We start from the raw sequence: 19,940 nt of genomic DNA, 5'->3' as shown, positions 1-19,940 counted from the left end.
GAAGATACTGCGTTTCCAAATTTATACCTAGCCTCTCCATTGTGTAATCCTCAACAATTCTCTCGGCTGTTCCGTGTCCCAGTTTCTTCCTCTATAACTGGAGCAAGAAACCAGCCCAGTTGCCATTATGGGGAACCCTGAGGGACTGTCCAAGTTACTTAAAGTAGGCCATCATCTGGCACCTTGAAATGTTTTGGGGAACCCTAGGGGCTATTATGGCAAGTTGGGGGAGCAGTGTGTCCACCTGGGGCCTGGACCTGCCTGTTGAGTGAGCTCCAGCACATCCTGGCTCTGAGACCCTGGTGCCATCTCTAACCCCTCTGAGGCTCAGTTTCTTCAGAAAAGGGGTGTGATAGCAACACCTGCCTCTGAGTCACCAACAGAGCTGACACATGGAAGGCTTAGGACCTGGCCTGGCCCTCCTCGTGCCTGTGGTTGAACGCATGGCCTCTGTCTTTCCAGACAGGTGTGTGCTGGGGTTCCTGGATTAAACTGGAAATGATCGTCACTATTGACATTCTTTTCCAGGTGTTTTCCAAAGTGGGAATGGTGAAGAGCTGCTCTGTTTCCAAGAAGAAGAACAAAGCAGGTATTCCTTATGAAATCTGAGTCAACAAAACAATTCCAAAGGAAACTGTCACTTTGGATATGCACAGAGAGTATGCTTTTGTTTCCTAGCTGCTAAAACAAATACCATGCCATGGGATGACTTAAGAACAGGAATTTATTGGCTCACAATTTCAGAGGCTAGAAGGCTTGATCCCACCCATGGTTTGTGTCTTCTGGTTGGCCAGCAGTTTTGGGGGTTCCTTAGCTTTTCCATCATGTGGCAGTGTACATGGCAGCATCTTCTTTCTCCCCAGGCTCCATTGGCTTCCAGTTTCTGGCTGTTCTCCATGGCTTCTCCTTTCATGTCCCATTTCCTTTGCTTAGAAGGACTTCACCCATATTCGATTGAGGCCCACCTTTATTCAGTTGAGCCCACCTTAACTAATAACATCTCCAGAGGTTCTGTTTGCAAGTAGGTTTCACAGTCCCAGAGGTTGGGACCAGAACATGCCTGTTATGGGAACATAATGCAATCTCCGACAAGAGTGTTAGCTCTCCTAGTTTATTTTGAAAGTCATCTTTTGTTGTTGAAGCATTGTTACCCTGAAACTCTCTGGTCTAGCTTAGCCAAAGTCCCTTCCTCTGTGTCCCTGGAGACTGCTGATCTGTGGTAGAAGCAGTCACACATGTCAAGTTTTTCTGAATCTGGACCCTTCGCCACCTTAGACCACCCTGAGATGATTTCGGAGCAGTGCAATTTAGTCGGCAGGTGGGGTTCAGGAGTCAACTTGACTCTTCCAGCACCTCTCTAGACTCTGGAAATTTCCTAGGAAATGACCGATGCTGGTTTTTTCCTCTTCCTTTCCAAGGGAAATAACCCAGATGTAGACATCCAGAACACCCCACCAAGTCCCTAACCATGTACCTCACTGGCCAGCGGGTGCCCCGGGGGTGCCCAGTTCGCCCTCATCCCTCTATCGGCCTCGGGGGTTGTCACGAGTCTCTCAGCCCCTGCTTTGGCTCTTTTGTAGCCCTGGATTCCCACAGACGATGGGGAAGGGATCACTCCATGCTTCCTTGCAGCTAGACAGTCCCCATCCTGAGTCCCTTCCTTTTGCAAAATTAATAGGAATGCTACGAGTGTTGGCTGAGCACCTGCTGTGCTCAGAGTGCTGAGTGGCCAAATGCCTGCTCTTTCCTTAATCCTCCCATAGTCCCCAGGGCCTGCCGGGTGATAAGCACTGCATTGGATACAAGACTGAAGGGGACACTGTCCCTGCCCCAAAATGCTCAGTCATTTTGGACAAGTGAAAAAGCAAGTAGTTGCAGTGCAGTGAGACGAGGGTGTGATGGAGGGAAGCCTGGGGGACCAGAGCACAGCACAGGGACCTCCACATCAGCCTGAGCCTTCAGGTGGACAAAGGGAAGCAGGGTGGTCCAGATGCTGGCACCAGGCGCAGGAGGAGGAAGCAGGAGGGGCGGCTGTGACCCAGCCCAGCTGTGCATAGGGTGGTGGCTGAGGAGAAGGCAGGAGATGCACCTGGAGAGCTAGGCAGGTTCCACGTCTTTAGGTGGCTTTTTTGCCATGCTGAGTTCTGGCTTTTTCCCAGGGATAGTGGGAGCCGTGGAGGGTCTTAAGCAGGCAATCCCTAGTTTGGGATATAAGGTAAGGCAGCTAAGGACCAAGTAAATGATGTGAAGGGTAAGTTTCAGGGAATTGCAGGAAAGGAAGTCATCCCCAAGGGCTGGGTGTCACCGGCCCCATCCGGGCCACCATGTGGGCAAAGGGTCACTTGCCTCTCTGCCCTCAGTGGCCTCTGTGCCCCTCACCCCTAGGAGTACTCTTCAGTGAGCTTTCAGGAGAGACCTGATCTCTCAGGGTAGTAAGCAGCTCTTAAAATATACTCTCTGCTTGTCAAGTGCCTCTGTTTGAGAGCCCTGTTCTCATCTATCGCAGTTGGGGGGCTCTAGTCACAGCCTCAGTAGAAAATGGAAAGCACACTCTGCTTGGGCTTTTGAAGAGATGTCTGTATTGAAGGGAGCACTTGCCAAGAGATGGGGGACCGTGAGAGGGTGCCAAGGCAGCAGGCCTTGCACTTCTTCCCGGGCACAGCCACAGCTCAGTGAGACCTGGAGCTGCAGATGAACGACCACCAGCAGGAGCTGGGGGTATAGACTGGACATGTCCCTGCAGAAGTCCACCAAGTGGGGAGGTCTGGGTGGGGGAGGATGATCTGTAGAAGGAATAAATACCCCAAGCTCCCTCTCCTCCAGGCGAGAGTCTCAGTTGGGTGCTTCCCGTTGGCTGGACCCGGTGAGAACTCCAAGGGCCAGTGGAAAGCATCTGTGGAGCCTGGTCTCCCGGGCACAGAGAAGGCAGGAAGGGCATCTGCAGTGTCACTTCCTGGGGACCTGAACTTGCCTGTCTTACTTTCGCCTTTCCTACAGCCTTCATGCCCTTTTCAGATCTCACCCACAGACACCACCTTCCCTGACCCCCACAAACTTGGACCCTCTGACCTAGAACTTTCCAATATCTGAAGAAGAAATGTTCAATGTGCCCACGGGGTGGCGCTGCCCGCCTCTCTGCACAGCCTCTCTTTTGCCCACAGAGCCACGTTTGGGCAATTAAAGGACGTTTTCTGTGGCCTTTGGCCTGTGTTGTTTGATAGCTGGGTTGGGAATGGAAATGGAGGCTGGCAGATGTGGGGGGGGAGGCTCGGGCCCCCCAGTATGAACAGGACCCACTAGGAAAGCCAGAGGAGGCCGGTCTTCAGCCTTGTTTGGATCCATCAAATTTAACCAATCCTTTTGAGTTCAACTGTGAAAAAAGAGAATGAAATCAATGAACTTGCATGAGATGCTGGGGAGGGGAGGGGAGACATAAAATTTTGTTTCACAAAAGGCAAGATGTAATTAGGGTCCTTATATTTTTAGTTCCCTGGGAAGGACTGCTCCCACCTCTCCCCATTAATTACACATGCACATACCCCTAAAACCAGGAACCAGAAGCCTCCGCTAACATTTTTTAGGTACCCCTTCTATCTTCACTCTCGCTACTACTCACAACCTAAAAGCAGGGAACCAGATAGAACCGAACCATGCCGTATTTCTCCATATCTGAACTATAGATTTGAAACGCAGGAACCGAATGGAATTGGGTGGTCAGAGATCCTTGCAGAGAGTAGGTGTTGGGTGTGTGACTTCGATACGAATGCTCCTTTTATGTTTGGGCACAGGGGACTGCCTAGGTGGAGCTTCTGCCGCTTGTCACAGGCGGTCATCCCTGTTAGTGCCAACTCCCTCCCAAAGGCGGGATTCTAGTATGAAGTTAATTATCATGTCAATCACCTGTTAATTAATAGTCAGCGGGGCCTCAGGTGGCAGCTGTATAACCTCTGTGGCCTTGGCTTAGTGTTCAGGACGACTAATAACAAAAGGCAAGCCTGGAGCCGAAATCTTTTTGGGAATGAACAGGGGTATGGAAAGAAAAGAGAAAATAACCCGAGGTCCCATGGCCCCCTGGAGTGCCCCCCACCCACACACCTGCTCATCCTCCCACCCTCCCTCCCTGCCAGCCTGGTTTCCATCTCTTTCAGGAGCGCTGCTTTCCATGGGGTTTGGATTTGTGGAGTACAAGAAGCCAGAGCAAGCCCAGAAAGCTCTCAAGCAGCTCCAGGTAAAAGGGGCTTCTAGGCTGAGGCCTGTGGCGGCCTCTCGGCAGGAGTTGGAAAGTTCCCTTAGCCCTCTAAAATTGAGTGAATATGGGTAAAAGCCCACATTCTCCTGGGTCCATCGCTTTCTGCACTTCTCCATGGGGGCTGTGAGCCAAGAAAAATTAAGAACCCCCTTCCCACTCCAGAGTCGCAGTAGTTCATTCATTCAACGTAAAAGTACTTATCAAGTGTCCAATTTGTGCCAGATACGGGGCTGGGGCTGGGGACACTGGTAAACCGGAGACAAAGTCACTCGCTGCTCCCCTGGAACCCTCATTCTGGGGGGGAGACAGACGGCAGACGTCTGAGTGAATACAAGAGCAGGCGCAGTGACGGGCTGGGGGGCAGCTCCCTTAGACGGGGTGGTCAGGAAGGCCTGTGTGAGGAGGGGATAGTCTAGCGAACCCCTGACTAACCAGAAGTGGCAGCTATGCAAAACTCTAGGGAACACCCATCTAGGGAACAGGAGCAACACATGCAAAGGCTCCAGGGCAGAAACTCTGAAGCAGGAGAGAGCTTGGTCTGTTTGAGAAGCAAAAAGGAGCCTGTGTGGTGGGGGAGGGCAGGAGGGTCATGGTACAAGGTGAGAGAGCAGTGTGCAGAGCCTAAGATCCTGTAGGCCAGTTTACATACTGGAATCCATCCCACGGCTTAGCGGTGGGATGCTGTTAGGGGACTCTGAGCACAACGGGGAAGGGCCTGATTTATGTCCCAGAACACTCTTGGACTGCCAGGTGGAGAAGACCAGGTTGTAGAAGGGCAGGTGGGAGAGCCGCATGTTGTCCAGGCTTGGGCCAGGATGGAGGCAGAAAGAGGAGAGGCCCGCCAGCTGGGTCCTAAGAGCTGGGGACAGATCAGGGAGGAAGCTGAATGGTCTGGGATTGGCACCACCCCAGGCTGACCTGGCCACTCTGATGCCCCATGTCCCTGGGCCTCCTTCCATGTCAGCATGAGGGGCAGTACCTTATCCCCTGCATCCATCTTCCCACCATCCCCACCTTTTTCCCCCAGCCGCGTGCCTCCCCTCACTCTGGAGGAGGTTGCATAGCACACAGGGTGGGTTTTAATTGTTGTGCCTTACAACAAGGTTCCAAATCCCAAGTCCTTGGAAGGGTTTCAGGGGTTCCCAGAACTCTTTAAAACCATATTAAAAATGCCATTAACTGCATGATGCAGAAAGGGGGGCACTAGGCCAAGCAGTGTAAATGTAAGATAGCGCTGATGAGGGAAACTCACAAGCCAGGAGTAGCAGGCCACATGCCACCACCTCCACCCCACCCTGGGCTCCCATCATCTCACTGAAGGTATTGTTAGGCCAGGCCGGGCCAGGCCGATGCCTGTGGGAAGGGCTCCCCTCCAGGGAACTCATTTCCCTGTGAAGCCTGGACTGTTTACAGGGACCATCCAGGCAACTGTCTCAGGGGAGCTTCCTGGTCAAGAAAAAGGGCTTTGTGGTTTATGGGAATTTATAAATACCAGCCAGAATCGGGATGGTTTTCTCTTACACTTAGGTTACACATGCCTAATAAATTCTTTTTGTAGAATTTTGAAGCACCGCCTCAGCTCCAGGCATGGAGCTAAAGTGCTTTCTCCATGAAGTGCTGAGTTGGGTTTGGGTGGGAGGGTCGGGGAGGGGCAAGTCAGCTGAAAGTGGTCTCTGGGGCCTCTGCCCTCACTCGGAAAGGCTCTCAGCTCTGCTCCAGGGGTCGCAAACTCAAATGCCCCCCGGGGGGCCAGGCAAGCAGCGTAAATGAGTGAATTGGGCAGGCCTGTAGTAACAGCAAACCTGTGGCACCTGTGCCCTGTCAGCCCGTCATTGCCCCGTGGGATACCAGATCTCTGGTTTTCTTGTTAATGGTATTGTTTTTAAGAAAGACAAGAAAACTACCTTTTTTTCTTTTTTTATTAGATGTCATGTACTCATTGAACTTGAATTCACCTCTAGAAATCCAGTTGTCTCTCTTTCATACTATGGAAGACCCTGTGAAATCCCACTTTACACATGTGTAGTGGTATGTTCTTACCTTGCCATGCATGCATGCGTGATACTGCCATGCAGAATTGTTTCTACAAGGCTATGGGTGCCATATTTTATGAGAGGTAAGGGATTTTCAAGGACAGTTGTGCTAATATGCCAGCTTTGCCCTAAGGCACTGATGTCAGAGCCTGGCTTTAGTGGCAGCAGCACCATGGTTCAGAACCTTTTCTTTAAGAGTATACAGACAGCCAAACTGCAAGCCAGACCTAAGGGGCCCACTTTGTCTGAGATGCTTATAAGAAGGGGAAAATTCCATGCCCCTTGAATGGTTTAAAGGTCAAGGCCCACTCACGGTTAGAAAGATGTTCCAAGCACAGGCTCTCCGTGCCTGCCAGCTGCCTCCTGGGCCTTGATGTGAGCAGTCTCCCAGGAAAGCAGCTCTCCATATCGATGCCAGTGAGCCCTTTGCCCGGGGACCAGTACGCACCCCTCCTTCGTGCTCTTCCTCTTCATCAGCACCTTTCTGTCAGCCGAGGCACTTCCCTTCCAAAGGACAAGGAGGCCAGTGGGTGTTTCCCGGAGGGCAGTGGGATGAGCTGTGTTGTCTTGTTTCTCAGGGTCATGTCGTGGACGGGCACAAACTGGAAGTGAGGATTTCAGAAAGAGCCATCAGGTGAGTCATCAGTGTCCTGTCCTTTCCTTGGATGTGACTCGCCTTGGTTGCTCTTGGCGCTGTCTGCCCTGGAATGGCGTCTCACGGCCCTTTGATGTCCCTTCTGCTCAGTCCACCCCCCCCCCCACACACACACACACACACATACAGTTTTGGCCTCTTCCTAATTAAGGTGGTGTCACTTTCACCAAGCCCAATACCCATTTCCCTGATGAACTGGGGCCATCCAGTCCTTTGGGTAAATGTTATAACACAAATTTAGTAAATAAAAGGAGTGAGCACAGGAGAGGCACAAATAACACTCCTCTTGACAGTCTAAATAAGCCAAGGAAGAGCTTCAAGTGGCTGGTGCCTTGGGTGCAGGAGAAGTTGTAAAATATAGGACTTTTTGCTTTTTGGGACATTCTTTCTCAGAGCTAGATAACAGTGCCTGGAGAAGGCCCCCAGTTAATTTGAAAGAGATTCGGTAGGTGTTAGAGATAGAAGCAAACCAATTTGCCAAATGACCAGTTTCCTTGAAGTGGTAGATTTTTTTCAGTTTTAGTTTGGCCCATGCTTGTACATCAAAATGAACTAAGACACTTGAGGTGCTTCGATTAGTGCCCGATACCTAACAAGTGCCCAGTGCAAGCCATTGTTGTTATTATCATCTGCCTGCTGCAGGTGCTAAAATGACCACCTCTTACCAGTTGTAGAGCTGGTTTAAGATGTTTATTTGATGGTTTTCAGCAAGTTGGTCATTTGTGGTCATTTTGCAAATTAGCTGTCATTGAGTTGATCTGGAGCCACTAGCTTTTTTCCCTTCTTTCTCTCTGGTTTTTAATTCTACTTACGTATCCATCTTGGGCCCTCTGTGGTGATTTCCACCCACCGCAGTCTGTGCTATTATGCCAGGCATCCTTGGCAAAAAGAAATCTGTGTGTGGGGAGCCCTCCAAAGTCTACCAGGGGTTCCTGGATTGTGGCATATAAGAGGGAGCACAGGTTTTGAGCCCACAGCTTCGGGTTCAAACTTTGGAGCTGTGAGACCTTGGCTGAGTCGCTTTGCCTGTAAAGTGAAACATGGGTTGTTCTGATGACTCAAGGTCACAAAGTGCCTTGCACAGTGTCTGGCATGTGAGCTCTCCGTTGTGCAGGCAGCCTTGCACGGTCTCACTTTCTAGCCAGTGTTTATTTAGTTTCTCCTTTATTCAACCAGAAATTGCTGAAAGCATGCTATGCACCAGTCTCTCCTGGGTACTAGGGCTGGAGTTTTGTTATGGTGTTTCCACTCTGGAGCACTGTTATCTGGTAGAATTTTCTGCAGTGATGGAAGTGTTCTGTGTCTTCCCTGTCCTACCTGGGAGCCACTTGTCACATGTGGCTATTGAGCACTTGAAATGTGGCTCATATAACCGTGTTATTTATTGCTGTGCAGTGAAGTACCCCAAAACATAGCAATTAAAAACAACAAACACTTATTATGTCATGGTTTTCGTGGGTCCGAAATTCGGGAGCCATTTAGCTGGGTGGCTCTGGGTCGGACTCTCTAATGAGGTCACCATCGGGGTGCCGGCCAGGGCCACTATCATCTGAAGCTTGGCTGGGTCTGGAAGGTCCACTTCAAGATGGTACATGCCCATGGCTGCTGGCAGGGGGCCTTGGTGCCTCACCAGCTGGGCCTCTCATGGGGCTGCCTGAATGTCCTCATAGCATGGCAGTTGCTTTTCCCCAGAGAAAATGATCCAAGCAGGGCAAAGAGAAAGTGGCCATGTCTTTTATGTCCTAGACCCAGAAGTCACATACCTTCCCTCTGTTGCACTGTGTTGGTCACGCAGACCCACCGGGACCGATGGGATGGGTGGGAGTTGCAGGGCCTGCGAACCGCAGGAGGCTGCCTACCACACGACTGAGGAACTGCATTTTTAATTTTCACCACCCACCTGTGACTCACAGCTACGGGGTTGGACAGCACAGCTCTAGAGAGAGGAGATGGATGATAAGCAGAAACGCAATTATAAAATATTGGTAGTGAGAAGGACCAGGAAGAAAAATAAAGCCAGATAGGAAAATCAGAGACCAGATAAGGCGGGATGGCTGCCCTTCCATTGGAAGTAGGGGGACCTCTGTGGAGGTGACGTGGAGCCCACCCAGAGGAAGCAAGTCATAACAGTAGTGCCGGTAAGAGTGACTTCTGGTCACTGAAGACTTGCCATGTCTTCCTGTTAAGCCTTCAATCCAATGAGGTCGGCATTGCCCATTTTATAACTGGAGAAGTTGAGGCTCAGAGAGGCCAGGTAACCTGCCCAGTGTCATACAGATGCTATGTGTGTATTAGGGGGTGAGCTGGCTTTCAAACCCAGGTTTGAAACCTTGCTTGCTATACCCCACTGCCTTAAGAGAGTATAAGCTTTCACTGGGAGGGCAGTTTCCAGGTGAGGGGGGACCTGGTTTAGGGATGGCCTGGAACCCCATGTAGAGCCTTTACACTCCTGGCAAGTACCTGGCCTGTCCCCATGATTAGAAACTCCCAGGCCTGGATGACCCTTCTTGGGTGAGTGGCCAGACAGGGTCTTTCTGTGCCTCTGAAAGAGAAGAGAGGAGATTGGGTTTGGTGGCAAATCAGCCCCACCTCCATTAGGGTTTCTTAAGTCCCTGCTAGCTCCTGAGTCTCAAATGAAGGACAGCAAGGATGAGATGTGTTAACCGACATCCACACGTGTTTTAGAGGGAGAGAGAATTATGGTCTGCATCACCCAGGGGGGGTCTGCCTTCCTCCCCACCCTGCCGGGCCCAGACCCCTCTATTCTGTCATCCAGGCAGAAGACGGATGGCGTCTAGGTGGGAGAGGAATGGAGTCAGTGTAGGGCAGGAGCAGCTAATGCCCCGGCTAACCCAAGCCCTTTCCCCTCCACCCTCCAGACCAGCCATGACATCTGCTCGTAAGAAGCAAGTTCCCCGAAAGCAGACGACTTCCAAGATCCTAGTACGGAACATCCCTTTCCAGGCCAACAGCCGGGAGATCCGAGAGCTCTTCAGGTGAGCGGCGTGGGCCCAGCATAGGGTTCCGCAGGCACGTGGAGCATCTGCCAGAGCTTGGGGAAGGTGGCCTTCGGACTCTGGGTGGTTCAGCTGAAGGCCAGTGCAGTGGGCTTTGAAAGATCATCTTTTTTCTGCCTTTGATTTATCACGCTTGAGCACAGATGCTGCTCCCCAGAGCAGTGTGCAGTAAAAAGTCCCAACCTCCAGGCTGCCTCCATTCAGAGGCGGGACGAGAAGGCGCAGTCAGTCTTCTCCCCCTGTTTCCACCACGCATGGAGGGGCAGGAGATGGAGGGGCTGAAACCAGCAGTCTCGCTGCTTTGCCAGAGATTTCCACTGTCAGAGTCACTCCTTGGCGTTAAGCCAGTGGTTCTCCACCTTAGCTGTCCATTCCACTCATGTGCTGACGTGTATAAACCCACCTTTGCATGGGCTCCATCCCTGGAGTTTGATTCCATGGGTCAGGGGTGAGGCCCATTCGCTGGGATTTTGATAAAAGCCCCCATCCAGGGAATTCTAATGTACAGCTAAGATTGGGACACCCCCCCCACCCCCCACTCTGGAAAACCCCCTTTTGAAATGAGGGTGATTTACCTGCAGAAATAGTGCCATCCCCCAGTCCCCGCTGCATAGGGGCTAAGCACTCAGCTGTCTCAAGGACCGGGTAGGTCATGGGACTGGTGAGAGCAGACTGGATAAGGACCAGTAAGGTCCACACACGAATGAGGATTTCATATGTTTTGAAAAGAATTAGTTGGCAATTAACCTACTTTTTAAAACCAACACTGTGTAGGACAGCTTGTGCGTGGGGCGGCTACAGCCTGAGGGCCTCCAGTTTGTAACTCCTCTCCTGGCACATGACAAAGCTGTTGGCTTTTGAGATTAGTTAGGTGTTGCAAAGCATCGAGCCCTGAATGAAAGAGACGTCTTTATGAAAGGGCACTTGAGGACGGTGTTTAGGGCCAGGGTGCACTCCCCGGACGGCTGGTGGTGCAGAGAAAGACCGTCTGACCTCAGCTGTACAGCTGACCACATTAGCCCCGGTCAGGCACATCACTGTGGCCGGGCTGGAGTCTGAGTGCCCTGCGGCCGACAGCGTCTTGGCCTGCAGCATGGGTGTCCGTTTAGGATCCTGCATTTCGACCTGTGTTTGCCGAGTTCCAGCATGAAGATCAGGAGAGGTAAGGCCGTTTTAGAATCACTGTTCATCTCTGCACAGTCAACTGTGGGTGCAAAATGAGGCCTGTATGTCAGAGACCAGAAAGAATTATCCTTGTATGAAATCTACCCAGTATGCTCTCACTCCATGGTTTAAAGAATGGAAACCTGTTTGAGGAATTCACTTCAAAAGTTCTTGTCCTCCTCCTCTCCTCGGATTCTTCTAAATCATATGCTGGTGTATCGTTCATTAACAAATGTGGTTAGCCTGGTGTCGATGCAAAGAGGCATTCCCTGCTGGTGTCTGAGTAGCAGGGAGCCTTAGATGTCATCCCCAGGTCGGCATCCTGGGTGACACGAACAGCTTGGTGAGATGGGGTCACAGCTAAGGATGCTCCCTACTTCCCCCTGCCTGGGTACAGGCGTCAAGAAAGATGCCTAAGGTTGTTATAGAGGTCCATATCTGCCCTTGCACGCTTCTGCTGGTTTTAACATGCTTCTCCTTTTTAAAAAGTATCCAATTTAAGAACTGCCAGATCTGACTGGGCTTGCTAAGAACAACACGTGTTGGTCAGAAAGTAATATCCTGCCGAAATGACAGTTTCACTTGGTTCCGCAGCAGGTCTAGGATGACACTTTCCCGAGGAAACAAAAGATGGCGACAGAAAGGGAAAAACACTTGGTTTGATCTCACGTAATTTATTTATATCTAGAAGACAGGGAATTAGCCTCTGCTGAACCTAATTGCATGCGGTGTCTCTTGTCTCCACCATTGTTCTGGCGGTCGTTTTCATAAACCCCTAGAAACAGAATCCCTTTCTCCTGGGCCCCTTTCCTGCTTTTGTTGTTCGCACCGGCTGGGGTGAGGCAGTTCCAAGTGGCAGCCAGCAGGGGTCACTGTGAGCCTTCTCAGGAAGACGGTGCTTGTCCGGAGAAAAGCACCGACAGGATTTCAGACAAAGCCACTGGCTGGCAAAGGTCATTCGCCAGGGGACGATGGCAGGGTTTGGGGGAGCTCATATGGCCCACTTTGCTGGACAGGTTCCGAGGGCTTGTCCTGCCAGGTGTAATACAGATCCAGGCGTCCTTTTATTCACCCCCCTTTCAGCCTCACAGCAGCCTGTGAGGGTGGGGTGCCATTTCCCCTTTTGCACCTACAAGGAAACTGAGACTCAGGGGGATGAAGGCTCTTGCCAGGGCCACATAGCCGAGCTGGCATCTGAGTTCCCATTTGCCTGACCCCAAGCCCTGGTCTGGTCAGTCATGTGTTGCTCACATGCCTAGAAGGAGACTTTGTCCCCCAGCTCCTTCCAGCCGAGCCGCCCTCCGAAGGGACTTGTCCGGCCCAGGCACTGTGCAGTCTCACCGTTTTAGAGGACGTTTGTAAAGTGCATGCTGGCACACTGCTTGTCCCAGATGTGATCAGTCTCCTCTTGCGTCCGCCGGGTGTGGTGGGGGACCAGGGCCGGGAGAGGCAGTGACCAGTCTGTGGCCATGGGGCATGTAGGTGTGAGCGCATGCCCGGGGACAGTGTGGTCAGGGTGCCAAGGCCTCTTGCCAGGGGGGTGCCGCTTACCTACCTTCTCCAGCTACCTCGAGCCCTGATCGGAGCCAGGGCCAGTGGCTTCCCAGCCCACGCCGAAGTTTACACAGAGCGTCTGCTGCTGGCCACCAGCCTCCCGCCCAGGCCTTGCCGCGCCTCACCCACCTGCACACTCAGCCTGCTCCTTGTTGTATGTCTGCTCTTCAAGACCTACCTCTGTGCCGGGCACTGTGTGAGGTGCTGCATTAGCAGAAGCCCATTTGCTACAGCAGCCCTGCGGGGTAGCCATCGTCGTCTCCACTCCCCAGTGAGGAACACAGCTCCAGAACCGGGTTCTGCAGATCAGCAGCCTGGTTCAGCCTCTAGAAAGGATTTATTTGGGCCAGTGCAGCATTGGGGGTGGGGTGGGCAGGGGGAAGTGCCCCATACTTGCCAAGCATGAGATTTCACATATGAGCCAGATTCTCAGATCTCTTTCAAAAACAAAAGATCAGGCACCATGGTGCTTTCTCCTTGAGGCAGCTGCCCCCTTTAGATAGGGCACATGCGTGCAGTCCCCCAGCTCCTACGTTGGCCCCTTTGCTCTCTCAGCCTGCCTGCTGGCCCTTGCCTAGAAAGCCACTCCCTGGCCCTCCCTCCCCTCCTCAGAACTCCGCTAAGGAGTGCCCCTGTAGGGTGTAACAGCGTTCACGAGCTCCCATACTGTCAAATGTCCACAGACTTAGAGGCATCATTTTGAGGTGCTGATGCTAGTGGCGATCACATTGACAGGGCAGTCAGATTAAGAACACCTGAGCTGGAGCCAGCACACCTGGGTTCATATGCCAGACTCCTGAGCTGTGTGGCCTTGGGCCCGTTGCTTAGCCTCAGAGGGTAGTGGTTAAGAGCTACGCTGAGGGAAGAGTGCCTGGCCCAGAGTAAGCCCTGTCAGTGCTCTCTGCAGTCACTGCTATTTAAAAGGAGGTCCGCACTCACCCTCTGCTGGCCTTCCCTGGTCCCCCGTCAGAGTAACTCACACAGCACTGAGCCATGCCGTACTTTATGGAATCCTGATGAAGAGGAGGCAGGAGAGACTCTGTGAGGTGCAGGAGTGTGTCCATTGTCACATAGCCCTGGACTGGCACTCCCAGGTTTCTCTCCTTCTAGAACCCTCCCATCCCCAGAATCGCCCCTGAGGGTCAGGGATGTGATTCGAGGGCACCAGCAGAAAGGCCTCAGACCAGCCAGGCCAGCGCCTGCAGGTGGAGCACTTTCTCTTCCCATCAAGCAGCTTTTCTTTCTTATCTTCTTTTTCTTTTGCGGTTTCCTTCCTAAGAGGCGTGAGCCACCTGCTAGGGGTGTGAATGGGTGAGCTCCGCACAGGTGGCTGGAGGTTTAATTATGCAGTTTGCATCTCCTGGCCCCGGTGCACCTGTTGTGCCTGGCTGTGTGGACAGCGTCTGTCCTTCGCTCACCTCCTCTCCTCATTTCCTCTCACAGTGACCATGACCGGTGGCTGAGGACAGCTTGCTCCTGCCGCTCCTCTCCAGGCACAGGGTCATTGCCCCTGGTTGTCAGCAGGACTTTTCCGAGAGCTCGAGTTCCCCACTCTGCTCTCTGCAGAAACTCGGGCCGGTCAGTGGGGCAGCCTTCCTCTTTACCAGGCTCTTAGGGAAGAAGCTGCCAAAAAGCAGCTCCCGAGAGCCAGCCAGGGGGATTTGGAGCAAAGAGGGGGGCCACACTCAGCCAAGTTGTGAATGGGATTAGGGAGAGAAGGAAAAGGGCCCATCCCTGCACCGGGCACCCCCCTCTCCAGGTCACAGTCCAGCCAGCAGCAGACCCAGCAGCTGCACCTTCATTTTTGTGCCTGTGCTGCCTCCAGCTGCCTTCCCGCTCACGGCAGAGTTCAGTGCTTGCCGCAGAGACCGAGTGGCCCGCAGCCTGGAGACTCCTCTCCCGTCCTTCTGGGATGGGTTTGCTGAGCCTGCCCCAGATTAAACTCAGCCTCCGAGCTGACCAGGTGGCCCTGTGGGAGCGCACTCAGGACCTGGAGTCGGAGAACTGGGTTTGTGTTTTTGTCTTTGTTTTAATTAAACGACTTGAGTAGTTTTTCTTTCCCCTCATGAAAAATATAAACCTTACAGGTAAAGCTGTAGCCTCTTTGATGCCCACTGGGGAATGGCTAGGGGGGTCCAGCTCAGGGAGTTGCTGTACTGACATCGGCAGGTCCACCCCCCCATCTTGAATCTCCTGCTCTTCCTCCTTTACCGAGAGGCCTTAAAGGATGGAAAAGAACACAGTCATTCATTCAGTAGAGACTGAGCTCCGAGCACGGAGGGAAACAGGTCTCCTCTTCATTCACCCCTCAAGCCTGCGTGAGCACCTGGCCTGGGCCAGGCTCATTGCCGGACACTAGGCCCACGGCAGGGAGCGAGGTAAGCCAGCCCTCCTTCCCAGGGGTCTCTCTCTGCCTCTTCTTCTGAGGACACAGTCTTTGAACTTAGGGCCCACTCTTCTCTTCTGCAGTGTGACCTCGTCTTAGCTTAACTAATTACATCTGCAATGATGCTCGTTCTTTATAAGTTCATGTGCCCAGATTCTGAGTGGACATAAATGACACTGTTGAACCCAGTACAGGGTGCCTTAGGGGTAGCCAGGGAGGTCTTCTTGGAGGAAGGGTCCTTTGAGTGGAGAGCTGAAGGTGGGAAAGAGGGAGCCATGGGAGATCCGGGGATGGTGAGTGCCAAGCCCCATGGTGTGAATGAGCTTGGCTGTGGGGCGGGGCTGGCAGGTGACTGGACAAAGATGGGGACATGGGGGGTTTTAAAAACTTTGTATCGACACATAACATGCACACATGTATAATATGCATACGTCACACGTATCACATGTGCTTGGCACCACACAGATGTGCTGTCATGTAGAAAAATGTGTAGGCCACAAGGATACAGCACGGCGAGTGGACACAAGTTTGGCATACCTGTGTAACCAGCACACCAAACATGCCTAGCCTGCCCTCCGCCTGGTGCCCGCTTCTAGTAGTTACCCTCCCCACACATGGACAGGCGCTGTCCTAAATCCTGAGTTAGTTTCCTGTTTGTACCATATGTCAATAGAATCAGACCAGATGCATCCTCTTGTGCCTGGCTTCTTTGGTCAATATTATGACTCTGTCATAGTTTGTTCATTCTCATTGCCACAATTTATTTATCCATTTTACTGATGAGCACTTGGACGGTTGCATTTTTGGGGCCATTTCGAAGAATGCTGCTGTGAACATTCTTGTATATGCCTTTTGTAGTCACATGCATTAGTTTCCGAGGGGGGCAGGGTGCATGGCAGAGGCAGATGGCTGGGCTGTAAAGTCTGCATGTGCTCAGCTCTGGTAAATTGTCAGACAGGTTTCCAAAGTAGTACCACCTGACGTTTCCACCAGCAGCTTACGAGAGTCTGGTTGCCCCGCATCCTCGGCAACACTTGGTATTGTCTGGCCTTCTCTTTCTAGCCATCTTGGTGGGTACATAGCGGCATTGCATCATGCTTTTAATTAGTGCTTCCCTGAAGACTGAGAATACCAATGTGTTTTCATATGTTCATGGCCTGTCTGGATAGCCTCTTTTGTGAAATTCCTGTTCAAAATATTTGCCCATTTAAAAAAATACTGGATTCTGATTTTTTTCTTATTAATTTTTATTGTCTAGATCGCTTCTTTTTGCATTGATATAATGTAGTGTTTTTTTCCTTCTAATGCAATTTTTTTTAAATATATTAACACACCATATGATCCATCCCAAGTGTAGTTCATTTTTATAGATTTTTGTATATTCTGGGTTATAGGTCCTTTGATGGATATTTGTGTTGCAATCTCCCAATCACTCACTTAATGGTGTCCTTTGAAGGAACAGAGGCACTTAATTTTAATATTGCCAGTTTATCTTTCTTTTTTTTTTGCCTTATGATTCAGATTTCCTCAGTCCTGCTTAAAAAAATCTTCACCTATTCCAAAGTCCTGTATTTTCCTCCACAAGCTTGAACCTTTCACATTTAAGCTTGTGATCCATCTGGCATTGATTTTGAGTCTGACATGAGATAGAGATCAGGGCACATTTTTTTCCACGTGGCTATTAAGTCAACCCAGCATCTGTGTTGCCAAAGCCATCTCTTCCCCCTGCTCTGCAGTATTGACTGGACCATAAATCAGGGGACAGCTTCTGGATGCTAATCTGTCCCCTTGGTCTGTTTGTCTGTCCCATGCTAATACCACACTGCCGTAATTGCTTAAGTACAAGACCTATATTAGATCTTGATATCTGGCATCTTTGGCCTTCCTCCAGTCACCTGGGCAGTCTTGGACCTTCGCATTTCAGGTCTTTGAATTTTATTCTGTAGCCACTGGAGGTTTTGAGCAGAGTGAGAAAGTGATAGTAAGAGCTCTCGGAGAGCAGGATAGTCTGTAAGAGGTAAGAGTTGATGTGGGGAGATGGGTGAGAAGGGATGGAATCCCTGGTGTTTTGGTTTGCTTAAGTTGCCACAATGGACTATACAGAATGGATCGGCTTTTATAAAAGGGATTTATCAAGTTGTAGGTTTACAATTCTAAGGCCATAAAAATGTTCAAACTAAGGCATCCAGAGAAAGATACCTTGACTCCAAAGAAACGCCAAATGGCATCCATGTTTCCACTGTCACATGGATGGGCGCACGGCAATATCTGCTGGGCTCTAGTTCCTGTCTGGCTTCTGTCTGCTCTCCCAGCTCCTGGCACCTCCTGGGGCTTCTACATTTCCAAAGTTGTATCTCAGCTTTCTTTCTATTGGGTATCTCTGTCAGCATTCTGAGCGACTCCAAATGTCTGTATCTCTGTCAGCTCTGAGCTGTCTCCCTTTCTGTGTACAATTTTAGGGACTCCAGTAAACTAATTAAGACCCAGAGTCACAACTCCATCTAATCAAAAGGTCACACCCACAATTGGATGTGTCATATCTCCATGGAAACAGCCTAATCAAAGATGCCACCCTAAACAGTAGGTCTGCCCCCACAAAATTGGATTAGGAAAAAAAAAACATGGCTTTTCTGGGGTACATAACAGTTTTCAAACCAGGACAGAAGTAACCAGTTGCATGAATGCCTCAGCTGGGACAGTCTGAGGGAGGTGCCAGCTTGGGAGGATAGGAGGCATCAAAATGAAGGAGACGCCCCCACCTCTTGGGCACATCATGAATCAGTGCTGCAGCTGGTGGTCCTGTTACTGGCTGGGGTATGCCCACCTAACTTCCAGAGGCACACTCTACCAGGGGCTCTCCTTCCTCTCCAGACCCTCTGTCCAGATGTTTATCCCCAGGAATGGGCTCTCTGCACAACCAGAAATAGGGTCATTATGAAGCAGTGACTTTGGTTAAATGCAAATGGTTGCTTATCCCTTGAGACCCCATGAAGGAGGCAGCCCCAGGCTCACAGTGACCCACACAGGTCAGCCGGAAGACTGTGGTTGGTCAGCAAGGGCGGGGATGGTCCCCCGAGGTCCTAGGAGCCTTATCCTCCAGCAGCTCTTTCTGGAGACTGATCAGAGAAAGGGGGCTGCCTGCCCCGAATCATACAGATGTTGACAGTGGTGCTGCTGATGGTAGCTAACACTGAAGAGTGTCCCCCGCTGCTGGGTGGGATGCTGAGCACTTTGCACTACTCCTTGCTGCCCTTTCAAGGTGAGGGCTCCTGTGACTCGGAGAGGTCAGGCATCTGCCAGAGGTCACATAGTGACCAGCCAGAAACCACCCCCCAGTCTGTCTGACATCAGAGCCTTAGACTGTGAGTCACCATCGTTCTGCTCCTTCCCGTACGTAACCGCCTGCCACATTTGCACCACCAACTTTGAGGGTAATCGTAAACATTTCTGTTGGGGACCTGTCTGGTTGGGGGCTGCCTCCCATTGCCACAGATGTCAGCCATAATGCAAATGTTTACTCTATCGTTATCGTTATTCCTCGTTGGTGTATTCCCTGCTGGTGTGAGCTTGACATCCTTGTCAAGATGCCCCATCATTTGCCCAGCATCTTACCAGAGGGCCCTGCCAGAGCCAGGAGTGTTTTCTTGTTCACAGTTTGTTCCTCCTCCCACAGTCCTGGGGAATGAAGCTCGTGGGTCAGATAGCTTCCCAGCTACATAACCCTGAGCTCGTTGCAGAGCCAGATTTGCTCTCCCAGTCATGCTCTTTCTGTGCTGCTTTTCCTTTATGAATTCAAGAGCTAGAGTTGTGCCTTGTTACTGAACCCTTCCGACCCTTATCCCCTCCACCCTTGCTAGGATGTTAAACCTCTGTGATGCTGATAAGGCCAGTCTCCTAATATTTACCTTGTGCTTCTTGTAAGCTGAGCCCTGTGCCAATTTCAGAACACCCATTTCTGCCCACAGGATAGCTACAGTCTAAGGAGATGAGGGGCCCACCAAGGAAGATAATTGCAGTTACAAAGCGGTAACTAAAAAAAGCCACGGAATTACTTCCAATAAATTGGTGGCCTGGAGACAGAAATAGAAGTCTTTGCCGAACATCTCTTATTTGGGAAAAAGATCTGAGGTTCTGAATGGACTCCAGAGATCACAGCCAGCTCTGGAATACAGCTCCACAGATTGATAAGCTCTAAATCCCAGATATTCCATTACCCCCTCTACACTGGGATTGCATCTTGAGTCCAGGTTCTAGTTTAGGGCCCCTTGCTTTAGGAGAGGGACCCTGAGCTGACTAGACTATCAGGTTGAAGGAAGTAGGGCCGGTCAGCCTACCGAAGGCATGCCCGAGAGGAGCCTGGAGGGCCAAGGCACAGCAGGTGCTGCTGAGAGTGAGGATACACACCTATCAGAATGGCGAAGATAAAGAATAGCGGTAACACGGTGCTGACAAGGACATAGAGAAGCGTGCTCACTCCTGTGTTGCTGGTGAGAATGCCAAATGGTGCAGCCGCTCTGGGAAAGAGTATTTTCATTTCTTCCCCTGCGACCCGGCAGCTGTCCTCCTGTGCATTTATCCCAGAGAAATGAGAACTGGTGTTCACACCAAACCTGTGCACGCGTCCATCAGCTGATGAATGGATATACAAAATGTGTGTATCTATACCATGGAATATTGTTCAGCTAAAAACAGGAATGAAAGTCTGACAGCTGCTACAACATGGATGAACCCTGAAAACATTATGCCCAGTGAACCAAACCAGACTCCAAAGACCACATGTTATATGATTCCATTTATATGAAATGTCCAGAATAGGCAGATCAATAGAGGCTGAAAGTTGATGAGTGGGTGTTTAGGCCTGGGGTAGTTGGGAGGTGCTGGC

General features: G+C 51.1%; 1 protein-coding gene across 3 annotated transcripts in view; it reads left to right on the top strand.

Annotated features, from left to right (window-relative positions):
• Positions 1-19,940, top strand: part of RBM19 (RNA binding motif protein 19) — a 169,790-nt gene that overhangs the window by 37,185 nt on the left and 112,665 nt on the right. For all 3 annotated transcript variants that reach the window (XR_013175572.1, XM_077159922.1, XM_077159921.1), the window contains exons 18-21: positions 529-589; positions 4,149-4,228; positions 6,861-6,916; positions 9,817-9,933. Coding sequence is in view for 2 of the 3 variants with exons in the window: in XM_077159922.1 (XP_077016037.1) it covers positions 529-589; positions 4,149-4,228; positions 6,861-6,916; positions 9,817-9,933 (314 nt within the window). In the remaining variant the exon portion in view is untranslated. The remainder of the gene's footprint in view (positions 1-528; positions 590-4,148; positions 4,229-6,860; positions 6,917-9,816; positions 9,934-19,940) is intronic.

The sequence above is a fragment of the Tamandua tetradactyla genome, chromosome 5 (genome assembly GCF_023851605.1).
Source record: "Tamandua tetradactyla isolate mTamTet1 chromosome 5, mTamTet1.pri, whole genome shotgun sequence".
In the NCBI taxonomy this organism is placed as follows: Eukaryota; Metazoa; Chordata; class Mammalia; order Pilosa; family Myrmecophagidae; genus Tamandua; species Tamandua tetradactyla.
This window is presented reverse-complemented; position numbering and strand designations above follow the sequence as displayed.